Source organism: Gossypium hirsutum, chromosome A08, assembly GCF_007990345.1.
Source record: "Gossypium hirsutum isolate 1008001.06 chromosome A08, Gossypium_hirsutum_v2.1, whole genome shotgun sequence".
NCBI lineage: Eukaryota > Viridiplantae > Streptophyta > Magnoliopsida > Malvales > Malvaceae > Gossypium > Gossypium hirsutum.
The window spans coordinates 3158035-3185763 of NC_053431.1; the positions used below are offsets into that span (position 1 = coordinate 3158035).

General features: G+C 36.3%; 4 protein-coding genes across 6 annotated transcripts; 2 read left to right on the forward strand and 2 right to left on the reverse strand.

Annotated features, from left to right (window-relative positions):
• The first annotated feature begins 964 nt into the window (after positions 1-964).
• On the forward strand, positions 965-7652 carry LOC107926255 (enhancer of mRNA-decapping protein 4). Its single transcript, XM_016857055.2, has 12 exons — positions 965-2050; positions 2294-2343; positions 2420-2576; positions 2662-2886; positions 3082-3210; positions 3487-5064; positions 5462-5821; positions 5892-6011; positions 6141-6311; positions 6601-6765; positions 6909-7034; positions 7129-7652. Exons 1-12 carry the CDS (start codon positions 1376-1378, stop codon positions 7435-7437), a joined length of 4065 nt encoding a protein of 1354 aa, XP_016712544.2. The 5' UTR covers positions 965-1375; the 3' UTR covers positions 7438-7652.
• A 1648-nt stretch (positions 7653-9300) lies between these two features.
• LOC107926300 (ubiquitin-conjugating enzyme E2-17 kDa) lies at positions 9301-11926 on the forward strand. 3 transcript variants are annotated; one of them, XM_016857131.2, is made up of 5 exons: positions 9301-9542; positions 10042-10166; positions 10600-10727; positions 11210-11314; positions 11595-11926. In XM_016857131.2, the coding sequence occupies exons 2-5, from the start codon at positions 10097-10099 to the stop codon at positions 11736-11738; spliced, it is 447 nt and encodes a 148-aa protein (XP_016712620.1). In that variant the 5' UTR covers positions 9301-9542; positions 10042-10096; the 3' UTR covers positions 11739-11926. The 3 variants fall into 3 exon arrangements, with proteins under 3 accessions (XP_016712620.1, XP_016712621.1, XP_040931556.1); XM_016857132.2 differs by having other exon boundaries at positions 9399-9542; positions 10078-10166; XM_041075622.1 differs by lacking the exon at positions 9301-9542 and adding an exon at positions 9807-9908.
• A 4765-nt stretch (positions 11927-16691) lies between these two features.
• LOC121203200 (uncharacterized) lies at positions 16692-18508 on the reverse strand. The gene has a single exon (XM_041075624.1). The coding sequence runs from the start codon at positions 18506-18508 to the stop codon at positions 16997-16999; it is 1512 nt and encodes a 503-aa protein (XP_040931558.1). The 3' UTR covers positions 16692-16996.
• On the reverse strand, positions 16692-27332 carry LOC107926299 (uncharacterized). The gene is made up of 4 exons (XM_041075623.1): positions 27148-27332; positions 21218-21524; positions 19837-20854; positions 16692-19633 (listed from the first exon to the last, which is right to left on the reverse strand). Exons 2-4 carry the CDS (start codon positions 21355-21357, stop codon positions 18728-18730), a joined length of 2064 nt encoding a protein of 687 aa, XP_040931557.1. The 5' UTR covers positions 21358-21524; positions 27148-27332; the 3' UTR covers positions 16692-18727.
• Positions 27333-27729: the final 397 nt, after the last annotated feature.

The following is a 27729-nucleotide window of genomic DNA, read 5'->3' on the forward strand; positions in this document are numbered from 1 at the left end:
AACTAGTGTGAAATGAAAGTAAATACGATAAAATGATATTGACAGCTATGAAGTTTAAGAATTTTTTAACTTAATTAATATGAAAAAAAATATAAGACTAATTTCGTAAATATTTTGAGACGTCCCGATTTGATCTAACCATTCTTTAAAACTAACTCGACCTAGAATTCATTTTCAAAAAAATACCTTGACCCTATAAGTCGGATTCACTCGAAACATGTCAATTTCAAAAAATTTTGCCATCCTTAACTTTAGTATGCTTAAATGATTGAAAAAAAAAATCTATATTAATTCAGAAAACATTACAATAATTTTTTCAACTTCTACACATTTAATTCTGGTCACATAAATAAATTTATTATTTTAAAAATATTGCATAATTTAATTTAACGGAACTTTGTAATAAAATTATGGACTTTATTAAATCATAGATAAATTAAATTTTAGGGAATATAAAAAATAAAGGGTAAATTGTATTAGTAATCACTCAATTTTAGTAAATTTATTTTTGGTCACCCAACTATTAGTAAATTTGTTTTGGTCATCCAATTATTAAAAGTTATAAAATGATCACTTTGTTATTCTATTTTATCTTTTTCGGTCACCCAACTATCTTAGATTCTTAGGTGTAGTCATTTTTATATTAGTCCAATGACCAAAAAAAATAAAATTGAATAGTTAGGGCGATCATTTTATAATTTTTTATAGTTGAGTGATCAAAAAGAAAATTTACTAATAGTTGAGTGACCGTTTTGTAATTTTTCATTGTTAGGTGGCAAAAAAAAATACTAATAGTTGGGTACTTAGTGGTGTAGTTTACCCAAAAATAAAAAGTAATTTTCAAATGTATAAAAAGCACAAGGACTTTGGACAAAATTAAACCTTTTAAAATTTTTTTCCCATGAACCTAGTTGCCATTAAAACAGAATAAAAAGAGACAAACCCAGATCCAAAATCTTGAAACTAGAGATCTGGTGTCTTTAATTGTATTTGACTCATGGTTTATATACCCAAAACAGAAAGAAAAATTGAATTCGGTCTATTTTAAATTAAAGCCTCGTTAATCCATCAATCAAATCAATTTAGCCTCTCTAAATTTTCTCTATTTGCCCCAAAAGGCCCAATTCCTCCTTCTTCCCCATCTCTTCACTTTCCAATTTTCCAAGTCACCCATCATTCGGAAAAAAAAAAAAAACAAGAATTTCAGATTCAGAGCGCACTTCGCCTCTTCTTCTACTGTTATTGTTCTCTCAAAATTCTTGGGTTTTTTTTTCAACTCAGATCCTTCATTTCTGGCCAAGGAAACAGATACCCAAGCTTCTTGATTGTGTAAAAAAGATCGTTGTAACCAAATAGATCGGTTTGTGTTTGTGAAATGGCTTCAACGGGGAATCCAAATCAAACCATCCCATTTGATGTGCAAAAGTTCTTCAAACCCACAGTTTCTAACCCATCAAATTCCAACTTTCAACAACAAAATCTATCTTCTTCGCCATATCCTACACCTTCTCCTTACCCTTCACCTTCTCCACCTTTCTTTCACCCACAGTATCACCAATTCTACATGCCTCCTTCTTCTCCTACCCATGCTACTTACCAAGATTCCAAATCCCTTTCTTTCCCTTCACCCCCTCTTAGCCCTTACAATGCTGGCACCCAAATTCTTGCCCTTATTAACTCTTCCCCTCAAAACCCTGATTTCCCACCTCAAAATCAACCCCCTAAACTGCAGCAACCGCCTCACGCTGAGTTTTTGGGTTCTGGGGGTTCCAATGTAGGGCCTTCGAGGGTGCCGAGTTGTAAATTGCCTAAAGGAAGGCGGTTATCAGGCACTCAGGTGGGTTATGATATTGACACGAGGCTGTCCGGGGAGGTTCAGCCTCAGCTCGAAGTTACTCCCATAACCAAGTATGGGTCTGATCCTCAGCTGGTACTTGGAAGGCAGATTGCTGTTAATAAGTCTTACATTTGTTATGGGTTGAAAGGAGGCAGTATTAGGATTCTTAATTTAAACACTGCATTGAGGTCTTTGTTCCGTGGGCACACGCAGGTTTATCTCTTCTTTAACTTTGTTGATTGTGCTTTTAGTTGTTGTTATTGGATTGAAATGAATGTAGTAGTAGACAGTTTAGAGCTTTATGGTATTAAAGTGTATGAATACAATCTTGGCATGTTAAAGTATGAAAGAAATGTGCATTTTATTTCTGGCATCCCAAGCTTTGGGTGCGTAAGTTACTGCTTTTGGATGATTATGATTGTCTATTGATCCAATTGTCATTTTCATTTATCTCAGAGGATCACAGACATGGCCTTCTTTGCGGAGGATGTTCATCTTTTGGCTAGGTATTTGTCTTTCTTTAATTGGTTATTGCACTTCCCTTTTTCCCTTTTTGATTCTTGGTGATACACTTTTCTGCAGTGTGAGTCTAGAGGGAAGGATATTTGTTTGGAAGGTATCTGAAGGTCCAGATGAAGAAGAGAAACCACAGATTACAGGGAAGATAGTTATTGCTGTTCAGATATTAGGCGATGAGGAATATGTACATCCACGTATTTGTTGGCACCGGCACAAACAAGTAATGCAACTTCTTTAATGTTTTATCCATATTAAAAGGGTTATTACTATGTTGTTGCCAATGGTATTGCAATCTCATTTCGCAGGAAGTTTTGGTGGCTGGGATTGGAAAACACATTCTGAGAGTTGATACCATGAAAGCTGGGAAGAATGAAGTCTTCTCAACTGATGCACCTACACCTCTCCAATGTCCTATAGACAAGTTGATTGATGGGATTCAGTTGGTTGGTAAACATGATGGAGAAGTTACTGATGTTTCAATGTGTCAGTGGATGATTACCCGTTTAGTGTCTGCTTCTACAGATGGCACGGTTTGTATTTTCATTTGCCATTTTGTTATATTGACTTGCAGATATCTATGTAATCTCTCTATGCTCCATTGTGGTATAGTCATGGAACCAAGATCTTGGTTTCTTGTTGTTTAGTGCTGGAATTTCATGTTGACTGCATGGATATATGCAGTTATGTCAAGATTGCTGTGCTTACAAGTTTATGTTATGCTACAGATAAAGATATGGGATGACCGCAAGTCAGTGCCACTAACAGTGTTGAGACCACATGACGGCCAACCTGTTTATTCAGCTACATTCTTAACTGCTCCTCACCGACCAGATCATATTATACTCATAACAGGGGTAATGATTTTCATGTTCTCTATGTGTGCATCAAGCTTCTGCCTTTTTGATATTCACTGACTTGCTGATTTAAAGTTCATAGTTGTTCAAATTCTTATGATCTAGTTGGTATGACATGCAAGTTTGTGCATTTACCTTTCAGGCTTTGGTCTATTTTAAATGGGGGTTTATTTATTTATTTTTAATTTAAGGACTATATTTTTGCTTTACTTTTCCCCCATTGAATATCCATTTATCTGATTCATCATATTTTACACTTTTGACCTTTTTCTTTAGGGGCCCCTAAATCAAGAAATCAAAGTTTGGACATCAGCAAGTGAAGAGGGTTGGCTTCTTCCAAGCAATACTGAAAAATGGACTTGCACCCAGACATTGGAGTTGAAAAGTTCTGCTGAACCTCAAATGGAAGAAGCATTCTTCAATCAAGTTGTTGCATTATCACAAGCTGGCCTTTTCTTACTTGCAAATGCTAAAAGAAATGCTATTTACGCTGTACACTTAGAATATGGTTCTTGTCCATCTGCTTCACGCATGGATTACATAGCAGAGTTCACTGTCACTATGCCCATATTAAGTTTTACTGGGACAAGTGATCCTCCTGATGAACATATTGTTAAAATATATTGTGTACAGACACAGGCTATACAGCAGTATGCTTTGGAGTTATGCCAGTGCATCCCACCACCACTGGAAAATATTGGCTTGGAGAAGTCAGATTCAAGCGTTTCTCGTGATGCTATTAACACCGAAGGCTTTGATACTTTCAATCCATCTGGAACTAGGCCTTCTGACTTACCCCTTTATACTTCAGTTCCCAAACCAAGTGCACAAGTAAGTAGCTCTGAAAATTTAACTGCAGCGAGGTATCCTTCAAGCCCCCATTCTATTGAGGCAAATACTGCACAAGAGCTAAACACTTCGAATATTGATCCCAAGCCTGCTTCTTCTGCTTTGGCATCAACAGCAAGTGATGCTGATATTGTATGTGTTGCATCACCACCAACAGTTCCTCCAAGTCCTAGGTTATCTAGGAAACCCTCTGGTTTTCATAACTATGAGGATTATCCAGTTGACAGACAAATGGACACTGTTCGATCGAATTTGTCTGGTATGCATTCATCAGAAGATGGTTCAAGGAATGATGACAAGAAAATGGTATCAGATGACAAATCTGGTGCATATAATCCGCCTATCATTTTCAAGCATCCAACTCATCTTGTGACCCCATCTGAGATATTGATGGCTGCAACATCTTCTGAAACTACTAATGTCAATGAGGGAAAGAGTGAGGGCGAGGTGCACATTCAGGATGTGGTTGTCAATAATGAGGCACGCAATGCTGAGTTGGAGGTAAAAGTCGTGGGTGAAGCAAGATCATCTCAGAACAATGAATTTGGTTCCCATGGAGACTCCCAAAATCGAAATTTGGAAAATAGAGAGAAATTCTTTTGCTCCCAGGCTTCAGATCTTGGTATTCAGATGTCGAGGGAGAGCAGTGCGATATCCAGGGATGCTTACGTTGTTGATGAATCTCAGCAAGTGGATGGTGTTGGTGCATCAGGGTCACATGTGAAGCCTAATATTGCTGAGGAAGAAATTGATGATTCCAGAAAGGATCTTTCTGGAAAGGGTTTGGAATCAGCCATACCTTCTACATATCAACAATCACCAACATCAGGTGCAAAATGGAAGAAACATAAAGGGAAAGGTTCTCAGGCATCTGCTCACACTTCCCCTTCTTCAAGTGCTTTCAATTCTGCAGATTCTACCACTGAACCAGGAGCAAATTCTAATCTCCCCTCAGCTGCTGCTGCATTTCCTCAAATTGCGGCTATGCAAGATATGCTTAATCAGGTGATTGCTAAAGAAAGAAATAAAAAAAAATGGTTATACCTGTATGCTTCTGTTGTATGCTTATTTCTGTTGCGTGTTAATAGTTAAATATGCTAGGAGAGTGTATAGATATAACAAAGCATTATCCTTGAGTATCCTCAAATAGTCTCTAAAGTTTTCATTTGTGTTTATAATCATTGATCATTTCATAATTTTGGATAAAAATCAACCCATGTGCATTTATTCATTTATTTAAAGGTTCACCTCAATGACTATATGCTTATCACATTTTCACCTATTGTTCCTTTGATGTATTTTGCCTAGCAATATGTTAGCTTTCTTTTCTAAACAAATGTGGTTTAAAACTTTTTGCTGCACCGTTATGGTATCTTGACTGTGGTTTCAATCATTCTTGCAGCTAATTACTACACAAAAGGAAATGCAGAAACAAATGTCAAATATTGTCAACCAACCAGTTACAAAAGAAGGAAGAAGACTAGAGGCTGCTCTAGGACGGAGCATTGAAAAAGCTCTTAAGGCCAATACTGATGCTCTATGGGCTCGTTTTCAGGAAGAAAATGCAAAAAATGAGAAGCTGCTTCGAGAACATACACACCAGATAACTAACTTGATCACTAATTTTATGAACAAGGATTTGGCAGTACTGTTGGACAAAGTAGTCAAGAAGGAATTAGCCGGAGTTGGACCAGCTGTTATTCGTACCATTACTCCAGCAATAGAGAAAACCGTAACTTCAGTGATCAATGAGTCCTTCCAGGTTAGACTTTTAAAATCTAGTTCTTTTGCTGGAAAGCTTAATGGAATCTAATTGGTCCTTTGTATGACAGAGAGGGGTTGGAGATAAAGCAGTGAATCAACTAGAAAAGTCTGTTAATTCGAAACTCGAAGCTATAGTTGCCAGGCAAATTCAAGCCCAGTTTCAAACTTCTGGCAAGCAAGCACTCCAGGTATGCACAAGTTCACTGTATTTGGTAATAGCTATAGGCGGATATTTTCTTTCTCTTGTTATGAGATCAAATTAGTGTCATTCGTATGTTCCAGGCAATTTCTGGTTATTAATTTATCATTTCTTTTAGGAGGCTTTGAGGACTAGTGTGGAAGCTCTAGTGGTCCCTGCTTTTGAGATTTCATGCAAAGCCCTGTTTGAGCAAGTAGATTCTGCGTTTCAGAAAGGGATGGTTGAGCATACCAATGCTGCTCAGCAGCAGTTAGAGTCTGCAAGTTCTTCTTTGGCAATTACTTTAAGGGTATGTTCTTTCTCACATTTACTATTTAAATGAAGGCTGGTGATTTGTGTTTTTTTCCAAGATTTATAACATTTGGAGCATTAGACGGTGAATGACTTAGTGAGGAACTAAGGATTATTGTCTGTGTGTGACGTTTTTCTTTTTGGCCATTTGAGGTAATATGCATTAAAGCATGCAATAGTATTTGTTGCTACAGAGCTCTTGTTTGATCGTGTGTGTCTGTTATTTGACTGCTTTTTGAAAGTACTTTCTATGTCATTTTCTCCTTTGAAATCTCTTTTAATTGCAGGATGCCATAAACTCCGCTTCATCAATCGCTAAAGCCTTAAGTGGGGAATTTGCTGAAGGGCAACGGAAACTTTTAGCAATTGCAGCTGCTGGAGCTAACTCAAATGCTGCAACTTCATTTTCTTCCCAACTTAGCAATGGACCTTTAGGTGGTCTGCATGACAAGGTATGTCTGTTTCGCACATTTAATGCCTGCATTAAACATGATTGCCAAAGTCAAATCTGGCTATTAAGTATCACTTCTTTTATAGTTGTTTCAGTTGGTTCCTACCTAGTTTAATTTCTCAAATGAATTCCTATCCCTCTCAGGTTGTTATGCCCATGGATCCCACAAAAGAGCTATCAAAATTGTTATCTGAAGGCAAATACGAAGAAGCGTTCACAATTGCGCTGCAAAGAAGCGACCTCTCTATTGTTTCTTGGTTATGTTCACAGGTAAGCAAAAATGTCTTGAATTTTCTATTTGAATTCTAGTTAAAACTTGAAGCCTTGGCATTAGGTAAGAAATTATTCTTTTTCCTTTTTCTAGGTTGATCTACGTACGATTCTGTCAACTGCCCCTTTTCCTTTGAGCCAAGGAGTGCTGCTCTCCCTCTTACAGCAGTTGGCATGCGACATCAACAAGGACACTCCACGAAAACTCACGTGGATGGTAGACGTGGCCACAGCTATCAACCCAGGTGACCAAATGATTGCGGTGCATGTGCGACCAATCTTTCAGGAGGTCTACAAGAGAGTGCATGAAATAAGTAGCTCGCCATTGCTTACAGGTGCAGACCATGCGAGTATCCGTGCTCTCATTTATGTCATCAACTATGTTTTAATGACTTGTAAATGAAGAAAACACATGAGGATTTTGGGAGTCACAGTTAAGTTTGTACAAGTTTCTGGTTGTTTTCATGTAAGGACCCTCTCCTCTGCTTTGCTTTGCATTATCAGGACAGTTGGGGAGAGGGGGTCCTGGTTTTGTTATCCATAGATATTTTGAAACTGTACGAATTAATGAAGTATTTCTCAGAAAGAAAGGGAAACAAAACGTTAGCATTGATTACATACATTACATGTAAATACAAGTATATACATAACTAGGCAGTGAAAAATTCAACCGAGGAGAGGCGATGCGATTCAATCACCATTGCCTCTGCACACCGTAGCTAGAACATATGGAAAAACACCCTCTGGCACGGAAGATGGTATCAAAGAAACCATTGAACTTTTCGGATATGGTTGTGTAGAATATGCAATTAGCAGGTTAATAGTAGGGAAGGACTTGAAAACGCCGAATATATCTTGTTTCATCTCCGGGATCAGTCGAATGATTATTGGTAAGTATTTCTGAAAAAATGAAGGCTTTATGTGAATTCACTCGGAGTCAAAGGGAGAGAAATTGTAGAGAGCTTGGAAGAGGCTTAGCCAATTAATAAAGTGGTAAAGGGATAGTTTGAGGGAGTGACACTTATGCCACATGTTCTCCTATGATTAGTGAGCTTGTTATTCAAAAGTGTTTTTTAGCTATGTGATTTGTCGTGATGGGATTGTAGGGTATGTTAGTAGTACGTGACAGCAATCATATTCAACTAATTGAGCTTGGTGTGGACTTAGTCTTTTAGGTGGGCGTGAAGGTTGGTGGAGCACTTTGGTAGGTTTTTGTGAGACTTCTTCAACTGGTGGAGGCTTGGGATATATGTAACAATCTTGCATATTCAAGAGATTTTGACGGCTTTCATCCACAGTTTCTAATTGAAGAGATTTTGACGGAAATCTAAGAACTAATGTACCAGTTTAATCGATAGTTGAAGCCTTTTTGTGAAGGTTTAATTTGGCTCCAAGGGGCTTTGTTACGACATGATCTCCCTAATCGGAGGTGTGCATGCCAGTGATCTAATGCTGCTTCTCCTCCGATCTCCGACATCGGGTACTCTCTCGATCTTCTCCGACAGCCAGGGTGACTGCAACCAGGGTTTCTTCTAGGGCTAATCCTTGGTGCTTTTAGGTCCATTGTACGTTTTCATTTTTTTTTCTTTTTTTATGACTTTGTTGGGTCTTTATGTTGTACCCAGTTTAAAAAAAAATCCTACTATTATTCATAACACTTTTAAACACTTAAATTATAAGATAATACTTACTTAAACTCATTTAAATTTATATCCTCTTCAGCTTAATTAACTTTTAACATTACATGCATTGCATGTGATTAGTTACTTTTTCTAAATAATTTTTTAAAATTATAATAATTAAAGTGAAATAATATTTATTATTTAAATTATTAAATATAATTAAAACATATTATCTTGTCATTTCAAATATTATAATAAGAAATTTTCAAATTATAATTAAAACATTATTTAACATATTTCAACAAACAACATTGTTTTATTTTAAGTAATTAATGCAAAATAATATTATTCAAAATAATAACTGATTAACATAATAAACTTTAATATATTAATGATAATTAAAATATTTAGAATTTTATTCAAATAATAATTCTATTGTAAATTAATAAAATTAATACAATTCTTTAAAATAAAATTAGCACAATATTTTAAAATAATAATTATGAATTAAATTAAAATTATTTTTAAATATATAAATATCACCACCTCTATTTTAAAATATAAAATTTATAATTATAGAATTATAGAGTAATCGGCTAACACAATATTTTAAAAGGGAAAAAAGAAAAAGAATTGAAAGGAGTTTAAGTAAAAGTCTAAAAAAGGCCGCGTGGCAGAGAATCGTCGCCACCTTTCTCTTTCTCCTTTTGTTTGTATTACAATTTTTATTTTATTTTATAATAAATTCTACCAAATCCTAATTCCAAAGCACCAATTTCGTCATTCACCAACAAATATATGTGTGTATATATATATATATTTTTCTTCTTCTACTACTACACTTATTCCCATTTGCCACGCCCAACTCCACAACGCCAAATTCAAGGTTCCTCTCTTTCTCTTTTTTTTTTTCCCTCTTAGATTCATATTTTTATCTTTTTTTTTTCAAGAATTAACTTATTTTCTTCACTTTTTTATATGAGATGTTCTCTGTTTATTTTCCCTCTATTATGTTGACGTTTCAATTTACTAGTATTTTCTTCGGTTTTTTTTCCCATCATCGTTTCGTAATCTGATTATGATGGATCGGCGTTTAACGTTTTCTCTTTCTCTTTTTTAATTATTTTTAAATAACTAAGCTGTTTAATCTAATCTCATGTTTTTTTTTTCATCGTTTTTTAAATGCCTCCACACTAGATTTTCACTGGCCACCGCTTCATCAGTAATTTTATCCTGAAAATTTTAGGATAAGGTTGAAAATCTCATATTAGGTTTTCTGTTGACCGGGTTGACTATGAATTAATTTAAAAAAGGGGTTTTTTTGTTGCTGTGATTGTTGATTTAGATCTTTGATTATTTTAATTCAATATTGATTTTTGCTGCAGTTTACCAACCTTATTGTTTATTTGTTCGAGAATTAGAGAGTTTTTTTGAATACCCATGGCTTCGAAGCGGATTAATAAGGAGTTGAAAGATCTGCAGAAGGACCCTCCTGCATCTTGCAGTGCTGGTTTGTGTTTACTTTTCTAGTCACTCAATTTGTTGAATTTATGTCTTTATATGGTATTCTTTGATAGTTTACTTGAAGATCCGCTGATAATTTGATATATATAATATAGTTGATTTAAGGTGTCAGTTTTAATTTGTTTCCACTATGAAAGTGTGGAGATATTTTTGATTAATATATCCAAAAACCCTAGCAATGTCCAGTGGCTGATAATTCGATTATATATAATAGTTTTGGTTTAAGGTGTCAGTTTTAATTTGTTTCTGCTTTGAAAGTGGCAACTGGTTATTGGTTTTAGATACACAAGAGATATTTTGATTAATATATCCGAAAACCCTAATAATGGTCAGTGTTGTAGAAGAGAACACGGTCAGATTGTACCTTTTCATGATATTTATTATTATTATTGTTTAAATAATGTTTTGCTTGTATACAGGCCCTGTTGGTGATGATATGTTCCACTGGCAAGCAACAATTATGGGCCCAGCAGACAGTCCTTTTGCTGGAGGACTATTTCTTGTTTCCATTCACTTCCCCCCAGACTATCCATTCAAGCCTCCCAAGGTAAATTTTTTAAAAATAGAAGTGCAAATATGTTCTATCACGTGCATATACCTAAGTATGTATGTATGTTTGCGGGTTATTGGTGTTTGGGATAAAGCTAGATACACTGTAATAATCACGTTCGGGGAGTTTTATTATTTAAAATATGCTAAAAAATGGGCCTTGTAATGGTGTCCATGTTTCAACCCTGTTTTGGTTTTTGCGTCTTCAAACACTGGTTCACTGAAGTTTAAATGAATGCCTTGAACATGTATTAGAAAAACCTCTTTGTTTGTGTTTGTTATTTTGTTGCTATGATTCAATCTATGTGCCTTTGATTTTGTTACTTCAAAAGTGTAGCTTATTAACTGCTATATCTATAGCTTATTTTGGTTACTGAAGTTAGCGTATATATGTATGCATGTATATGTTATATACTACATCGGAAAAACTAGGTGTTTCTTTCGAGTTATACTTGAGCTGATTGTCGTCTTTATGTTAAGGTTTCTTTCCGAACAAAGGTTTTCCATCCCAACATCAACAGCAATGGAAGCATCTGTCTTGACATTCTCAAGGAGCAGTGGAGCCCTGCCCTTACCATATCCAAGGTAAATATACTTATGCCTCGTTTGGTTATTTAGTGCCTTAACACAAGGAAAACGCCTCATAAACTTGGTATTAGAAGGATGAGTAAAAACTACGAAGCATTAATGTAATCACTATCATGAAATCCTCATGAGTCACAAGCAGACAACAGTTATTACCATCAAAATACGATTCAAACCCGAACATGGAACATTATTATTAACCAACTCCTATTTAGATGTCTTCTGTTAAGGAATCTTGTTCTTAATAACATGCAAAATGTGTGTTATGTACCCATTGCAGGTGCTGCTTTCAATATGCTCACTTCTCACAGATCCAAATCCTGATGACCCTCTGGTGCCTGAGATTGCTCACATGTATAAGACTGATAGAGCCAAATATGAGAGCACTGCTCGCTCATGGACTCAGAAACATGCAATGAATTAAGGGTCGGTCAGGCTTAGGATGCTATGTTTGATACCTTTTACTAAATAATAGTAGTAATAACTTTTGTCGTTTGGATCCTTTGATAAAGTGGTGGTGTGGTGTAATAAGCTCTAAAGTCTTTCAGAGGGTAATTTTTTTCCAATCAAGGTACTTAAAATTACTATTATAAATATATTCGACAGTTCTTATATTTGTGTCATATTCGTCTTATATTTATATATAATAAAAATAATTACATATATTATTTAATTTGTTTTTAATTATATAATAAAGAATGAGTTAAGTATGTGTAAATATAAAAATCAATGCTTAAAAAGTTTCTCAGAAACTAGGATCAAATAAGAAAGACAATGCATCCTGCTTTTCAATTGAAAAATATCAACTGTAGCCTACATTGACAGATGATGAGATGAAATTACAATGAGTATAATTGAGATCTTGGTAAATGAGTTTAATTATTTTTGGGGGTTGAACTTAAAAGTATAAAAATTGATGGACTTAAAATTAAATGTTCAATTTAGCTTGAGTTTGAATCTAAGGACTTGAGCTTGGCTTGATTGCAGACATAGGCACTGTTCCCTGGTGTCTATATGTCACCAAGAGTCACTCCCCGGAGTCACTAACCGGTAGACACGAAACCCCGAGAGAACTTAACTTGGTAAGATGACTCTTGTTACCCATCACCACCATTCTCATGCCGAACTGAAGGGGGTTCACAATCTGATCATGTACAGAGTAGTTTGTCATCCATCCAGCGCCTGAAGTTTTCCATGCAAAAGCTCTTCCCTGGAATTGCGACAGTTTCGTTGGCTTACGCGTTCGAAATCCAAACTTGGCTTGCTTCCATAAGAGGCTCAAGTCAAAGGTGGAGCTTCAGGGAATTGCTTCCATTGTTGCAAATAGAGGCAAGCACTTTAGATGGTGAGAGTCACGAGATAACTGGCAGAATCATCTGCTCACTCACATTGCAAGCAAAGCTTGAAAGTAAGTGTGGGCAAGGAAAGATTTTGTTCAAGGATACGAGGACATACCCTATTTCCTTCCGAGCTCTTAAATTGAAGAAGATACTGGACATTAGGACAGGTCTTCTTTTTCTATACAAACCCATGGCAACAGCAACAATGTTAATTAAAGTAATACGAAACAATATCAATGTGAATCGAGTCAAACTTTCTTGTGAGAAGAGAGGAGATACTGGACGTCGAAACTTACTTATTTTGCAAATGCTGATTCTCTCCTATCAAGATTACATTATCAATTTGGAACTAGTTGAGCGCTCAGAAATGGGAAGAAAATCAAGCTGAATTTCAACCTCAATCTCAACAGAAAAAAGTTTCAGATTTTGCTCAACAATGTAAGAAAAGCTCAATCTCAATCTCAGTAAATTTCAACCAACCATGAATGAATCCCCGAAGTAAAAAGAAAATCCGATTCAATTCGATCCAACCAAGAAAGAAAAAGAAATGGAAGAATATGAAGAAAACAACATTTTTTATCTCAGTTTAACTGCTGTAGTAAACAGATTACAATACCATGATGCAAAGCTTGAACACAAAACTTCAAGAAGAATCAGACAAACTTCAAATTTCAAATCAATGGAAAAAAAAACAATGAAAAATCAAAGCAAACCTCTCTATTCCGACCCTTTGACCCACAATTTTGAATTAAAAATGAGAAGAAATTTTAAATTTCTACAAATTTGTAGTAGTCGAAGATGGAGCAGAGCGGACCAATCCTGTGGACACGGCGTCGTTTTCGTCGAGAAAGAGTCCATCGGAGTTTCTAAGAAGAGCGTGGACGCCGCAGACGAGGACCCCAATCCCTAACCCTAAGGACAAATTTTGAAATACTCCGCAAATCCAGACGGCCAGCACAGAAAGGAAAGCTAAAACTAGCAGCACGAAGCGATCGTTGACACTGTGGCCCCATACCACGAGTGGATCCTCCCGAAAAAAGTAGAGGAGAAGCCAAAGAGCGAAAACGGCGGAGCATAGGAGGAGGGAAAGTGGAGAACCGATGAGTGAGAAGGCGGATGTGGCGGCTATCACGACGGCATAATTGGCGCGAAAATAATGTATGTTAGCGGAAGCGTGGGATAGAAAAGAGTGGGGACGGGAGAAAGATTGGGAACCGGAGCCCAATAGCTGGGGCCAGGGGCGGAGGTGCCGGGAGAGGGTGACGGAAAGGTTGTGAAGGGAGCGGGAGAGGACGTCAGAAGCTGAGATAGGGATTGTGGTGTACGTGGCGGATGTTGATTGGTGGTTCTCCATCTCGTCGTTATTTCGAAGTCCAGTTTGTTTTTGTTTGGTTTTTATTTTTTGACCTCCGACGAGAAGAAAAGAGACGGGAAGATACGAAAACGAGACGGGACAAGACGAGACAAAGACAAGACAGCAACCACTAACTTTTGCGTTCAAAAGTCCAAAGCTGAAAATGTCGGACGGCTTTTGTTTGGTTTTATCGTAGTTGTAATGTTCAGTTGGGGATGACATGCGAGTTTATTTTCTAATCTTATTTTTTCTTTATTTTATTTTATTTATTACCACCTACAGCAGAGCAGTCAAAGTTAACTAAAGCACACCAACAATGAGCTATAAAAAATCATTTTCGTCAATTTTAAGCCTCTTTCCGCTTTTAAATTTTGCTAAATCCATTTTTTTTAATAATTAACGTAAAAAAAATTATACGAAACAGAGACGTGATATCATTCTATACACTTTACTAATTATTTAATGCATTTTCAATATCTTTTTCTATATCATTAATACATCATTTTAATAATTTTTTTAACTTAATCTTTAAACTTTAAATTCTAAACTCCAGACCTCAAATTTTAAATCTTGAACTCTAGATCTTAGACCTTAGACTTTGGACCCTAAACCCAAGATGAGATCCAAGATTTTAGTGTACAAGATCTAGAGTCTAAGGTTCATGGTTTAGGCTAAAAAAATTACCAAAATGATGTGTAATAACATAGAAAAAGATGTTGAAATGACATTAAATAATTAGTAAGTGATATATGGTAATGTGGCATCTCTATTTCATATAATTCTTTCCCAATTAATATTGTTAACTTTATTGACATGGCATACATGTGGATCGCCATGTGGACATTAGCAATTAATTAATTATTTAAAATTTAAAATTTAAAAATTATTAAAAGAGTATAAAAATTAATTAATTGTTAACATGACATACACATGGACTTCCACGTGAATGTCATGTCAACAAAGCTAACAGATTGAGTTTTCTATCCATTTTTGGGTGATTTAACAAATCATGCAAGTTCAATGATTAAAGGACTAAAAATTAAATGAAGAATTAAAATAATTTTTTTATGAAATTAGAAGACTAAATAAATCATTATACTTAAATTTAATTGCATGTATTTTGATCTCATCTCTAATATTATATAATACTTTCTTCTTTTTTTTCATTTATTTATTTTTATAATTTACTTTTATCAATTTTTATGTATCTTTTTACGTTTTAAATTTTTAAAATGAAAATTTATTATTATTTTCATAATTTCTTGAGAATGTTTATAAAGTTTTAAAATGATTATGACTTTTTTAACAAAAAAATTCTTAAATTGACATATAAAATAAAATAAATTATGAAAATGAAATATTCGTTAGTTTCCAAGACTGCAATTTCTAAGTGTTCAATTAAAGCAAAAGAAAAGAAGAAAAAATAGGAAATTAAATTGACAAAAATTATAAATCCTATATAACTAAATGTGATTATGCTTTAATATTTTTTTTTTAAAAAAGTATTACTTAAATGATTAAAACTAAATAATTCTAAAAGTAAAGATACTGATTTTATGTAAATAAAAATAAGACTAAATTAATATAAATCGATAAATACAATGACTATCCTTTCAACTTAACCTTAAACTTCTATTTATATGTAAAATTTAAGGGTGAAAGCTAGAGTTGTCATTTTTGTTAAATTTAATTATAAATATATATTATTTTTTATTATTTTTAACGAGTAATATGATAAGCTGAAAAAAATGCAATTATCATTGTAGATAGGGGTGAGCGTTCGATCGATTCGAGTGAAAAATTTTCAGTTAATCGAGTTGACGATCCTATTTTATTGTCCTAACTCGATTTAAATTTTTTTTTCAAATTGAATCGAGTGAAATGAAATTCGACTGAAATTGTTCAAGGACTAAATTAAAAAAATAAACATGTCAAATTAAAACCTTGTTACAATATAACTAATTTTATGTTAAGAGCACCAAAATTTGAAATCATATATATTTGAAAATTTTTTCAAAGTAAAATAATAATAAAATACTTTAGTATGATAAACTTAAATCATTAATTAACTTATTTAGATCCCAAAATTATTATTCTAGACAATTTTTAATTTTTTAATTTTCTTTATATATATTTTTATAATTTTTAAAAAGAAATAAAATTTGAAATTTTTATAAATATTTTGAATTTTTTAAATTATTCTGAATTTTCTTTTTAATTTGTGCTGTGAGAGATACCAATTTGTTTATTTTCAAACTTGACAGGGACCAAAAAAGTATTTATACCAATTTGTTATTCGAATTGTTCGAGTTATTCGAATTGTAAAATTCAATTCGAAACTCGAATTACTTATTAGAGTTGACTCAAATAATTCGATTAATTTAAAATTAGATTTTTTTTTCGATTTTTTTAAATCGAATCGAGTTTTGCTCACCCTTATTGCAGTGGTTCAAAGTGGTTTAATTAAATGGTTTTTATTTTTTAAAAATGTTTTAAATTAATTTTACTAATTTAAATATAAAATGTTTAATTTTATATTATAAAAATTATAAATTAAACTGTAAAAAAGAAATCCTTTTTTTCCTCAACCATAGCAAAACTGAACTCAGAGAAGTAAAGCAGTTCCGTAAAAAGGGAAAATAAATAAAACTCTTTGTATGATCTATAGAAACACCCAACTCCATTGCCTTTTAAAGTGTGTCAATTTTATTCAAAGATTGCTTATACATATATATGTGTGTGTATGTATACTATCAATCCAAGACTTGCTTGAGCAAAAGCATAAAAAAAGCTGCATAAAGTTTGCCCAACAATAAGTGAATTAAAAAGACTAAATACAATCTCTACAATCTCTCAATTGTTGTTCCAACTTGCAACCAAAATCCATTACATCAAACTGCCATCATTTTCAATCCCCCAAAAGAGAAGCTCGAGTTTCAGACTCGATAGCAAGTTTGATACGAAAAAACGAGCCGATACGCGGACCATCTAAGACAAATTGGGAGCATAGTATCTGAAATGACTTGTTCCCATGAAAGAACTTGAAGTGATTCCATGGAAGTTGTTATTTTGTATCACTACTGGATACCTGTGGTTTGTAATACTATGATTTCGAACTAATGGCTTTGATATGCCATGTGTGTCCCTCGAGACTTCAGACCGTTTGGCAATGTCAGTTGTCTTGTTCGATTCATTTTTGGGATCATCATCGATGACAATGACTTCTTTACTGCAAACAACAGATTCCTCACTCCTATCTTTGCAGTCTAGAGTTGAAACTTTCTCCATATTGTATCTTGCAGTTGGAAGTAGCTTGTATGGCTCCATAGAGGTAGAGAAACTGTGATGCCTATGTTCGTCGAGGAACAAGCCAACAGGAAGTTGCGGAGTTGTTTGTGGTGGGGTTGCGAGAGTGGCACGGTTTCTATAGCCATTCGTCGAGTAGGCGTCAAAAGTTCGCTCCACCAAATCATTTGGATTCTGATTGAAGATCATAGAACATGGAGACATTGCATGATGGAAGGGCATCTCGTCTTGATCCCGATTATCACTCCGGGCACATGGCTGACCTTGACAAAGTGGCATAGATGCTTCTTCCTCCTTGTTAACCACCATTAAGTTCTTCCCCATTAGCCTGAGAACAGGATTAGATGAGGATGGACTCGCAGAATCACATACATCGTGACCAGAAAGCTTGACACCACCATCAGGGCATCCTTTAAAAGGGATGGGACCTAAAGGAGGTTTCATGACAGGGGGAACCATTTGTTCAGATCCTAGTTCTGCATTACTTGTCAGTGAAAATGTTTCTGGTCTTGCCGCCAAATTATTAGGACCGAAACCTGGATTGGCACCATTTTGCATTCTGATGGCAGGCACCATAACCGAAGCCATTGTTCGTCGCCTTAGTAGCTGTGACTCATGATAATTTAGGGCAAAACCTTGGAAGGATCTCTCTTTTGTTTGGCAACAGCATGGTTGATCATCATTTTTGGAAAAGAAAGGCTTCTTTTCAATAGATATTAGAGGGACCCGAAATTTCTCTCCTTCAAAAGTTTTTTCCTGTCCCGGGCTTGTATGTTCCACAGCAACACCATTCTCAACTAAGGGGTCAGACTTGGCAGTAGAGTAGCCAGATCTATCCTTTTCCATAGCTGCAGGAGCACCAAGAAATGCTAATGGTTCTTCATACTTCAAATCAAACCTGGCTTCCATAGAATTAGACATCGTTGACAATACGGATAGGGGTGAATCTGATGAGTCCCCATCTACCAAATCAAGCTGATCTCGAAAGGATCGAATCTGGTTGGCTGTTGATGCATTTCCTTGAAAATCATCAGAGCCCATATCTCTAGGACTTGGCAAAAACGATCCTGGCGGACCAGGAATAAGTATTGGATCAACCTCAAGAAATGACTTGCTTTGTGCCACATCAGAATCTAATTCTCCTACATTAGCAGCTTGTCCAATTATATTGAGACCAACTTCAGCACAAAACATATTTGGTTTATCAACAAGATTTAGCTCAGTAGGAAATACTAGCCCTTCACCCCCACACAAAGGGCCAGTGTAATCTCCATTAGTTTGAAAAGAATCGGATATATTCTTGGGAATATTACTCAGTTTGCCAGGCTTGGTTCCCAGTGACTGAGTCAAACTAGTAATCGTCTCCTCAACAGATTCCAAACCATCAAGTTTATCCAGAATATCCTCACTGCCTCAAGTAGAAGAATACATGTTCTCTGTCTCATCATGATAATAAGAGTGAGGTTCCGATGGTAGTTCTTCAGTAATCTCGTTCCCCTCACGTTGATTTTTAGCATCATCATGCACCAATTTACATTCTTGATCTGCCTCATAATCCCGAGCTATTGCCTCATCTATTTCTGCCATAAAATGAAGTCGATTCTCCCTTGTTGAATGTTTCGTAACCAAGTTAGAACCAGATTCAACCATTGATGACCTGCTGCTAGCAGACATCTTTTTCTTTTGCAAGGAAAAGCTGAAGCATTTGGGTGCGGAAAACTGATGGCTAATAGTTGTTGTAGTATCAGCGATAGGCGAATCAGGATTACTATTTGCATCAATATCAACCATCATTTCACTCAACGAAGATGTGCAATTTTCATTAGAGTTCAAAGATCTCATTGTATGGTCATCATCTAGACAGGGACGGTCTTCGCTGATCGACTGTTTTGCATTTTGCTCACGTTGGTGAAGTGACTTCTCCACCTTGTTTTGCATGCTGGCTTGAAACAAGGCACTCCTTACTCTCTTCATTCCCAAAGAACACTCCTTTCTACAGATAACCGGTGCTTCATAAACAGGCTTTTCTATCCTCGCACATTTCCTAGGAGAAGAAAACGGGTTTTTAGAAGAATGTTTTAACTTGCGAACACAATTTCTCTCCACAACACGACCACCTTCATGAGATTGATCACTCTGAAACCGCAAGTCCCCATTTTTCTCTTGATTATTAGGCTTCCTTGAAAGACCTTCTTGTTTATAGCACACCCTTTCCTTAAAGTTTCTAGTATCATTGGATTTGATTTGCTTCAACACACACGGTTCCACACTCTTGCAACTGTCTTCTTCTTCACGATATCCTTCTCGACCTCCAACTATCTGTTTAAGAACAGTATAGCAACAAATTACCAAACATTGAATCCTTCAATATATCACAAAATATTTGCATTAAAATATGAAAAGCTAAAATTTGCTGAGTATATACCATAGTCACTGCATCCAAAACTTATAACCACAAGCTATAAAATCATGGAGAGCATTCAACAACTAAGAGAATACCATATAGAGAAAGAGATGCGTACCATTGAAGGAGGGGTCTTATGAGAGCAATTTTTTCTGCATTGAGGAGCATGTTTGAGATACTTGTGATGTTTTAGGGCATGGCACCTTTTCTTTTTGCTTCCTTTACCTATTTTCAAAGATTTGTAAGATGGTCCAAGATCATCACCATGTTTTGACACTGGTGGCAATGGAACCAGCACTGGCACATCGTTAACTTTCGATAAAATCCGAAGCTTGGTACCATTAGCATCAACATAAACAGCACCTAAATCGACAGTACCCTCACCGTTATTTTGGGAATTTGTTCTTTTCTTTTTCCCTTCATCACACATTTCAAGTCCTTCAAAGTCAGAGATATTTGAAGCAAGGGCCCAGCTTCTACCATTCCTCCTATCAAGCTCTTCTAATGTGTAGGATTTAGCAGTAGCATATATATCTACCAACAGTTTTGTTTTCCTTGGTTTAATTTTATGCCTTGTAAGTTTAGAATCCACTGTCCATTTGGAAGTTGACTCGACAGAAAGGCATTGGTCTATATGAGCATTCAAGGTGGTATTAGAAGAAGAAGAAAATGATTTACAAACAGGGCAAACTTTCGAACCCATTGATTCCGATACCACGGAACAATTTGAAGCAATATCTTCGGTAGAGCTACAATCAGAATGACCACCAAATTTCACTATCAACCTGCACTTCTTGCCTGATGGTTTAGTTGTTTTTTCAGTCTTTTGAGACTTCAAAGCAACAATAGCTTTAACTTGGGCTGATGATCCTTCTTCCACTGAAATGGATTGCTTGTCAACGAGAACCGAGTCTATATCATATGAATCTAGTATCCCATGACGGGTTGATCTTTGCTTCTCAGTTGGATTGGTTTCGACCACATGAGTCTCTTCGGGTTGGTTTCTCACAATATCAAGATGCTGAAATGGTGGCAATGGATCCTTCATGCCATGTTTCAAAACAAGTTGTAAACTTTCTGAAGAAAAAGGCCAATTCCTGTTGATATCCTTGCTCCGGCCATTGAACACGTAATCTCTACAAAAAAAAGTCAAGATTATCCCTGTTGTTAGTAACCAGCCAATTAGAAAAACAAAAACCGAAGATTCAACAATCTATATATATATATAACTAAACACCCAAAATACAAAAAAGAAATAAAGAAAACTACTTGTTGTACAAAGGTAGCAACTTTGGTCCAAGATGAAATTTCATGTACAAATAAGTAAAAGTTAAGGTCCCTAGAGACCAAAATAGGGGACAAGATTCGGGGATGTGTCAATATAAACATTGAGCTCTGGATCTGACCCAACAAAAGTCATTTAAGATGAGAGATCAAAGAAAAGAGTGTTGGAATAAATACCCATCAAAGGATCATCAAAATAAAGTTATGAAATTTACCTTATGGAGAAATTGGGGAGTGGGTTCTTATGATGATGATGATCAAGAGCTGGATGCTTCAGCAGATCTACCTCATCGTCACTACCAGTGAATTGGGGAGAACATGAAGGATCTGATGAAGGGTGTTCAATGGATAACATTTGATGAAATAGCTAATCTCTTGTTGTACTGTTTACACAATAGTCACAACAACAAGAAGAAGCACGCTGATAGTGATACTGTCCTTACAATCAACATTTTCATTAATCTTCAGCATAACATTACCTCTCTCTCTTCATCTTTGATTGGGTCTTCATCCATATTTAGCCTGCCATTAAATAGGACAAGAAAAAAAAACGTTATTTTATGTGATGGGAAGGGTATGAATTTGAAGCATGATTCTGGGTTTTTGATTGATCAAAGTGAAAGTAAAGAAAAAAGAAAATTTGTTACTCAGTTTATGTAGGGAAACGTTATTTTATGTGGGGTTAACTCACAAAAGAGCAAACAGAAAATCCATAAATTTGAGGAGATACCATTGGTTACCAAATTCTCAACATCAAACAGATTATCAAAATCCCATTAAAAAAAGCACAAATTATTTGATAATATATGAAAACTGTTGGAAACGTGATGGGCCGAAAATTTACTTTTTATTACACACTCAATATATTACAATACGAAGATTACAAATATTTTCTCAATGACTAGATAGTCTAGCTGCTGCTAGATTTTAACTCACTCAAGGTTTGCTAACCTTCTCACTCTCACTCACGTTGCTTCTCTTATTTCTTTTTTCTTCTCATTTTTCTTCATTACAACACAAGTTCAAGCCTCTATTTATAGGCTGATAAAGTGACAACAAATGTGGCTATTAATCCACTTAATTTCCAGCCACAAAACATCTCAATAATGGAGCACTTTGTATGGCTAAAATTTCAGCACTTTGCATGGCACAAAATTGCTCCACGTCTCATGCTTCTAGATTATGCTTGGAGTGGGTTTGATTTCTAACACTCCCCCTCAAACCCAACTTTCATACCGAGCTTCTCTTTGAATTTGTTGAATGTCTCCACTTTCAACGGCTTTGTGAAAATATCTGCCAGTTGATCTTCTGTCCTGCAATGGACCAACTCCACGTTTTTGTTTTTCACTTGCTCTCGGATAAAATGATACTTCGTATCGATGTGCTTGCTTCGGCTGTGCGACACCGGATTCTTGGCAAGTGATATAGCGGATTTGTTGTCAACGTAGATGGTAATTGGACCTTCATTTGAAACACCTATTTCTCCCAAAATATTCTTCAACCACATTGCTTGGCATGTACAAGTTGCTGCGGCCATATACTCTGCTTCACATGTTGAGAGAGCAATTGTTTGTTGCTTCTTTGACGACCATGAAAAAACTGCGGAACTGATGTGGAATGCATATCCGGAAGTGCTTTTCCGATCATCCAAGTCTCCCCCATAATCGCTATCTGAGTAGCCAACTAATTTTGAATCTTGTGAGTGGGTATAGAATAAACCATGGTTCATCGTACCTTTGATATATCTCAAAATTCTTTTTGCGGCAATTAAGTGGTCTTGCTTCGGCTTCTCCATGAATCTGCTCACCAATCCTACTGCATATGTAATATCTGGTCGTGTGATTGTCAAATACCTTAAACTTCCAACGAGACTTTTAAACAACGTCGGATTTATCGATTCCCTTGTCGAATCAACACTTAGCTTCATCCCTGAATCAGCTGGCGTGACTACTGGCTTGCAATCCTTCATTTTGAACTTGTTCAAAATCTGCTCCGCATACTTCTTTTGAGAGACAAAAATTCCATCTTGCATTTGTTTCACCTCGACTCCAAGAAAGTATGACATCTCACCGATATCTGTCATTTCAAATTCTTTAGTCATAGCTTTCTTGAAATCATCAGACATACCTGGATTGTTTCCGGTGAAGATCATGTCATCCACATATAGGCATACGATCATGATATCTCCATATCCATTCTTCTTTGTGTACAGGGTGTGCTCGTGCGGGCTTTTGATGAATCCATTTCTTCGGAAGTACTCGTCGATCCTTGTGTTCCATGCTCTTGGGGCTTGCTTCAATCCATACAAAGCTTTCTTCAATCGGTAGACTTTGTCCTCCTTTCCTTGTATGCTATATCCAGGTGGTTGTTCTATGTAGACTTCCTCCTCCAAGTAGCCATTCAGGAATGCAGACTTGACGTCCATCTGATAGATTTTCCATTTGTATTGTGCTGCGACCGCTATGAGAAGCCTAATTGTGTCTATTCTTGCGACTGGAGCAAATATTTCATCATAGTCCACTCCTTGTCTTTGCTTGTAGCCTTTGGCGACTAGTCTTGCCTTGTATTTCTCTACTTTTCCTTCTTTGTTGGTCTTCGTCTTGTACACCCACTTGACACCAATCGGGCTATGTCCTTCTGGCAGACTTGTTAGCTCCCACGTGTCATTCCTTCTTATTGCAGCAATCTCCTCGTCCATGGCCTTCTTCCATTTATTGTCTTCAATTGCTTCTTCGTATGTCACTGGATCACATTCTGTCATTAGACAGAATAGTGAATAATCGAACTGCGTCTCTACAGGTTCCGTAGAATTGTAGATGTCGTTGAGACTCCGTATTCTTGTGGGTGCTTCATCTGAGCTGCTGCTTCCGCTGCTGCTGGTTGGTGACGAAGGGGCTGTTGTACCAGGACTTTGATCATCGCCTTGTTCTTCTTGGTTGATGACATCATTGTCGTCTTCGTTGAAAAATAATCCTTCCACTTTCTTTTCTTCTTCACTCCATCTCCAGTAATCCGCTTCATCGAACTCGACATCTCTTGAGATAATCAATTTCTTAGTAAGAGGATTATAAAGTCTGTAGGCCTTACTTCTTTTGTCATAGCCTATAAAGATACACTTCTCTCCTCTATCGTCAAGCTTTTTCCTCTGTTGCTCAGGAACGTGTGCATATGCAATGCATCCAAAAATTTTGAGGTGTCCAACTCTTGGCTTGTGATCGCTCCATGCTTCTTCTGGTGTCTTGTGTCTTACACTTTTTGTTGGACATTGATTCAACAGATAAACTGCGCATTCAACGGCTTCAGCCCAGAAAGTTCTCGGAAGGTGTTTACCTTTTATCATGCTTCTTGCCATATCCAGAATTGTCCGATTCTTCCTTTCTGCAACTCCGTTTTGTTGTGGAGTGCGTCTGGCTGTTAACTGATGAATGATTCCATGATCCTTGCAGAAACTTTCATAAAGCTTTGCAGTATACTCGCCTCCTCTATCGGATCTGAGTATCTTCAAATATCGACCACTCTGTTTTTCCACCATTGCTTTGAACTCCTTGAATTTTTCTAGGGCTTCCGATTTTGCTTTGAGAAAATAAACCCAACATTTTCTGCTATAATCATCAATAAAAGTTAGGTAGTACCTGTTTCCACCGAGTGATTCAATGTCGTACGGACCAGATATGTCGGTGTGTACAATTTCCAATGGTCTTCTAGCTCTTCGAGATTTTCCTACTTCAAATTTCTGCCTATGCTGCTTTCCTTTGACACAGGCTTCACACAGTTGATCTGGATGATTAATACTTGGTAATCCATTCACCATATTTGTCTTCGACAACAGCTTCAAGCCAGAAAATCCGAGATGTCCGTACCTTAAGTGCCACAACCATGATTCATTCTTCAGATCCGTCTTCATGCATTTTACTTCTCCAGACTCGATGTCGAGGGTGAAAAGACGATTTCGCGTCATATCAACTCGAACAACTAATTCTCCACTTTTGTTCCTGATGGCGAGTGAGCGGTCTTTCATATGAACTTCATATCCTTTTTCTAGGAGTTGACCAAGACTGATCAGGTTGCTCTTCAAAGCTGGTACGTAGTAAACGTCTGAGATGTACTTCTTCTCTCCATTCCTTTGTGTTATAACAACCTTGCCCTTTCCTTTGATTTCTGCATGTGAGTTGTCTCCAAAAGTTATTTGTCCATGAACTGTTTCATCTAATTCTGTGAACAGCTCCTTTCTTCCACACATGTGGTTGCTTGCACCGTTGTCGAGATACCACACACTTCTCTTGCGATCTTCATTTTCTCCGTAAGTGAGAAAGACACTTGATTCCACTTTTTCGTTGCCTTCTGCTGCGACTGCTACATGGTTTCTTTCATCCACTTTGTGTGTTGATCTGCACTCGTAACTGAAATGTCCATACTTGTTACAGTTGTAGCATTGTACCTGAGATTTATTTTCTTGAAATCTGCCTCGGCCACGACCTCTAGATCCACGTCCACGGTTGGATGTTTGATAATCTTTATTTTCTTGATATCTCCCATATGATTGATTTCCACGTCCTCGTGATCCTCTTCCTCCTCTGTTTCCACCACGGTAGCCTCCACGGTATCCTCTGCGGTTTCCTCTTCCTTGGTTAAAGTTATTACTTGTTTCTCCGTCGTCGACGGACAACTTGCTATGCAAGGCTTGATCAAGATTTTCACTATCTTCATTTAGCTTCATCTTTTGCTCATGGGCTTGCAGAGAACCCACAAGTTCTTCGAGCGACATCTTTGACAAATCTTTTGATTCTTCGATGGCAACGACTACGTACTCGAATTTGCGTGTGAGTGACCGTAGAATTTTCTCCATCACTCTTACCTCGTCAAGAGTTTCTCCATTTCGTTTCATTTCATTTACCACCGATTTTACACGATTGGCATAGTCATCGATATTCTCGGAGCTCTTCATTTTTAACATTTCAAATTCAGCTCTAAGTGACTGAAGGCGTACCTTTTTAGCTTTTTCTACACCTTGAAATGATTTTTGCAAAATCTCCCATGCATTCTTCGCGTTCTTCACATCTGATATTTTCTCGAAGGTTGATTCATCCATACCTTGAAAGATACTATTCAAGGCCTTTTGATCCTTCTTTCGTGCTTCTCGTAACGCCTTCTTAGCGTCATTTGATAAAGCTGCTTCTGTAGCGGCATCTCCGGGCTCGATGTATCCTTTTTCAACGATCTCCCAACAATCTTGCGAACCGAGCAAAGCCTTCATTCGAATGCTCCAATTTCCATAATTTGTCTTCGTCAATTGTGGAACTTGTAGCTGAATTACGTCGCCCATATCGACTTGTTAGATGAACACCAAAGGTACTCCGAACTGGACACGAACCGGACACGAACCGAACTCCGAACCAAGCTCCGAACCGTAGCTCTGATGCCACTTGTTGGAAACGTGATGGGCCGAAAATTTACTTTTTATTACACACTCAATATATTACAATACGAAGATTACAAATATTTTCTCAATGACTAGATAGTCTAGCTGCTGCTAGATTTTAACTCACTCAAGGTTTGCTAACCTTCTCACTCTCACTCACGTTGCTTCTCTTATTTCTTTTTTCTTCTCATTTTTCTTCATTACAACACAAGTTCAAGCCTCTATTTATAGGCTGATAAAGTGACAACAAATGTGGCTATTAATCCACTTAATTTCCAGCCACAAAACATCTCAATAATGGAGCACTTTGTATGGCTAAAATTTCAGCACTTTGCATGGCACAAAATTGCTCCACGTCTCATGCTTCTAGATTATGCTTGGAGTGGGTTTGATTTCTAACAAAAACTTTGAAAGCTAAAACGAGATTTTTTACAGGGCTAGAAACCATAATCAATAACAGTTTGAAAGAACATAAAGGGCATCTAGTTTAGATCCATGGGGTCGAGAAACATTAAGAGTTGAAGAAACCCAGAAACTAAGAAGAAGAAAAAAAAGGCGAAATCATTTATGAAATAAGCAAAGCTAAGCTTAGCTTCAACATTGAACGTACAAGGCAAAGAAAAAAAATAGCGAAGAATAGAGATGCAAAAGAGATCCCAGAATTAGAAACAACGAGATGGAAGATTAAAGATTTAAGATTAAACTTATACAATCACAAAAGCAAACCTTGGGTGTTTTAGAGTAGATGAAGAAAGAGCAAAAACAAGAAGGAAAAAAATGGAGGAATGGACTCAGTGTTTTAGGGTTGAAAGAGAGACGAAGAGCAAGCACAACCCACTCACACACATTCATCAAAAGGGGCAAAAAGAGAGGGCAAATGGGGGCAACAGCAACCATTAATCTGTGTGAAAATGCAAATGAAAATGTTTTTTAAAGTCAAGGGAGAGAAAGAAAAAGTAAGAGAGAGGAAGGGTGTGTTTTTTTCTGCAAAATACACGAAGCTGTCCTATCATATACCTACCCTATCCTACCCTACTATTACTGCAACCTTTCCTCTCTCTTCCATGGGATAAATTACAAACAAAGTCACTAAATTATTAGTGAATTTATATTTTGGTCACTCAATTTCAAAAAATTATTAAATAATTATTAAATTATTTGAAATTTTTCCTTTAAGCCATTAGGCTATTAAAATTATTTTTTATGACGTTCTCTATTCATACTGCTTGTATTAATTGAAATATATCTTTCCTCTTATTTTTTACAGTTTAACTTTTTCTATGAAATAACTTTGAACGTCACATATAT

Excerpts from the sequence above, each read along its gene's own strand:
- LOC107926300 (XM_016857131.2), top strand. The coding sequence starts at position 10,097 with ATGGCTTCGAAGCGGATTAATAAGGAGTTGAAAGATCTGCAGAAGGAC. Across the intron at positions 10,167-10,599 it reads TCCTGCATCTTGCAGTGCTG|GCCCTGTTGGTGATGATATG; the intron begins GTTTGTGTTTAC and ends GCTTGTATACAG. Across the intron at positions 11,315-11,594 it reads CTGCCCTTACCATATCCAAG|GTGCTGCTTTCAATATGCTC; the intron begins GTAAATATACTT and ends TACCCATTGCAG.
- LOC107926299 (XM_041075623.1), bottom strand. The coding sequence starts at position 21,357 with ATGTTATCCATTGAACACCCTTCATCAGATCCTTCATGTTCTCCCCAA. Across the intron at positions 20,855-21,217 it reads CTCCCCAATTTCTCCATAAG|AGATTACGTGTTCAATGGCC; the intron begins GTAAATTTCATA and ends TTTTTTTTGTAG. Across the intron at positions 19,634-19,836 it reads ATAAGACCCCTCCTTCAATG|ATAGTTGGAGGTCGAGAAGG; the intron begins GTACGCATCTCT and ends GTTCTTAAACAG.
- LOC107926255 (XM_016857055.2), top strand. The coding sequence starts at position 1,376 with ATGGCTTCAACGGGGAATCCAAATCAAACCATCCCATTTGATGTGCAA. Across the intron at positions 2,577-2,661 it reads GTTGGCACCGGCACAAACAA|GAAGTTTTGGTGGCTGGGAT; the intron begins GTAATGCAACTT and ends CTCATTTCGCAG. Across the intron at positions 2,887-3,081 it reads CTGCTTCTACAGATGGCACG|ATAAAGATATGGGATGACCG; the intron begins GTTTGTATTTTC and ends GTTATGCTACAG.
- LOC121203200 (XM_041075624.1), bottom strand. The coding sequence starts at position 18,508 with ATGTTTTGTGCTGAAGTTGGTCTCAATATAATTGGACAAGCTGCTAAT.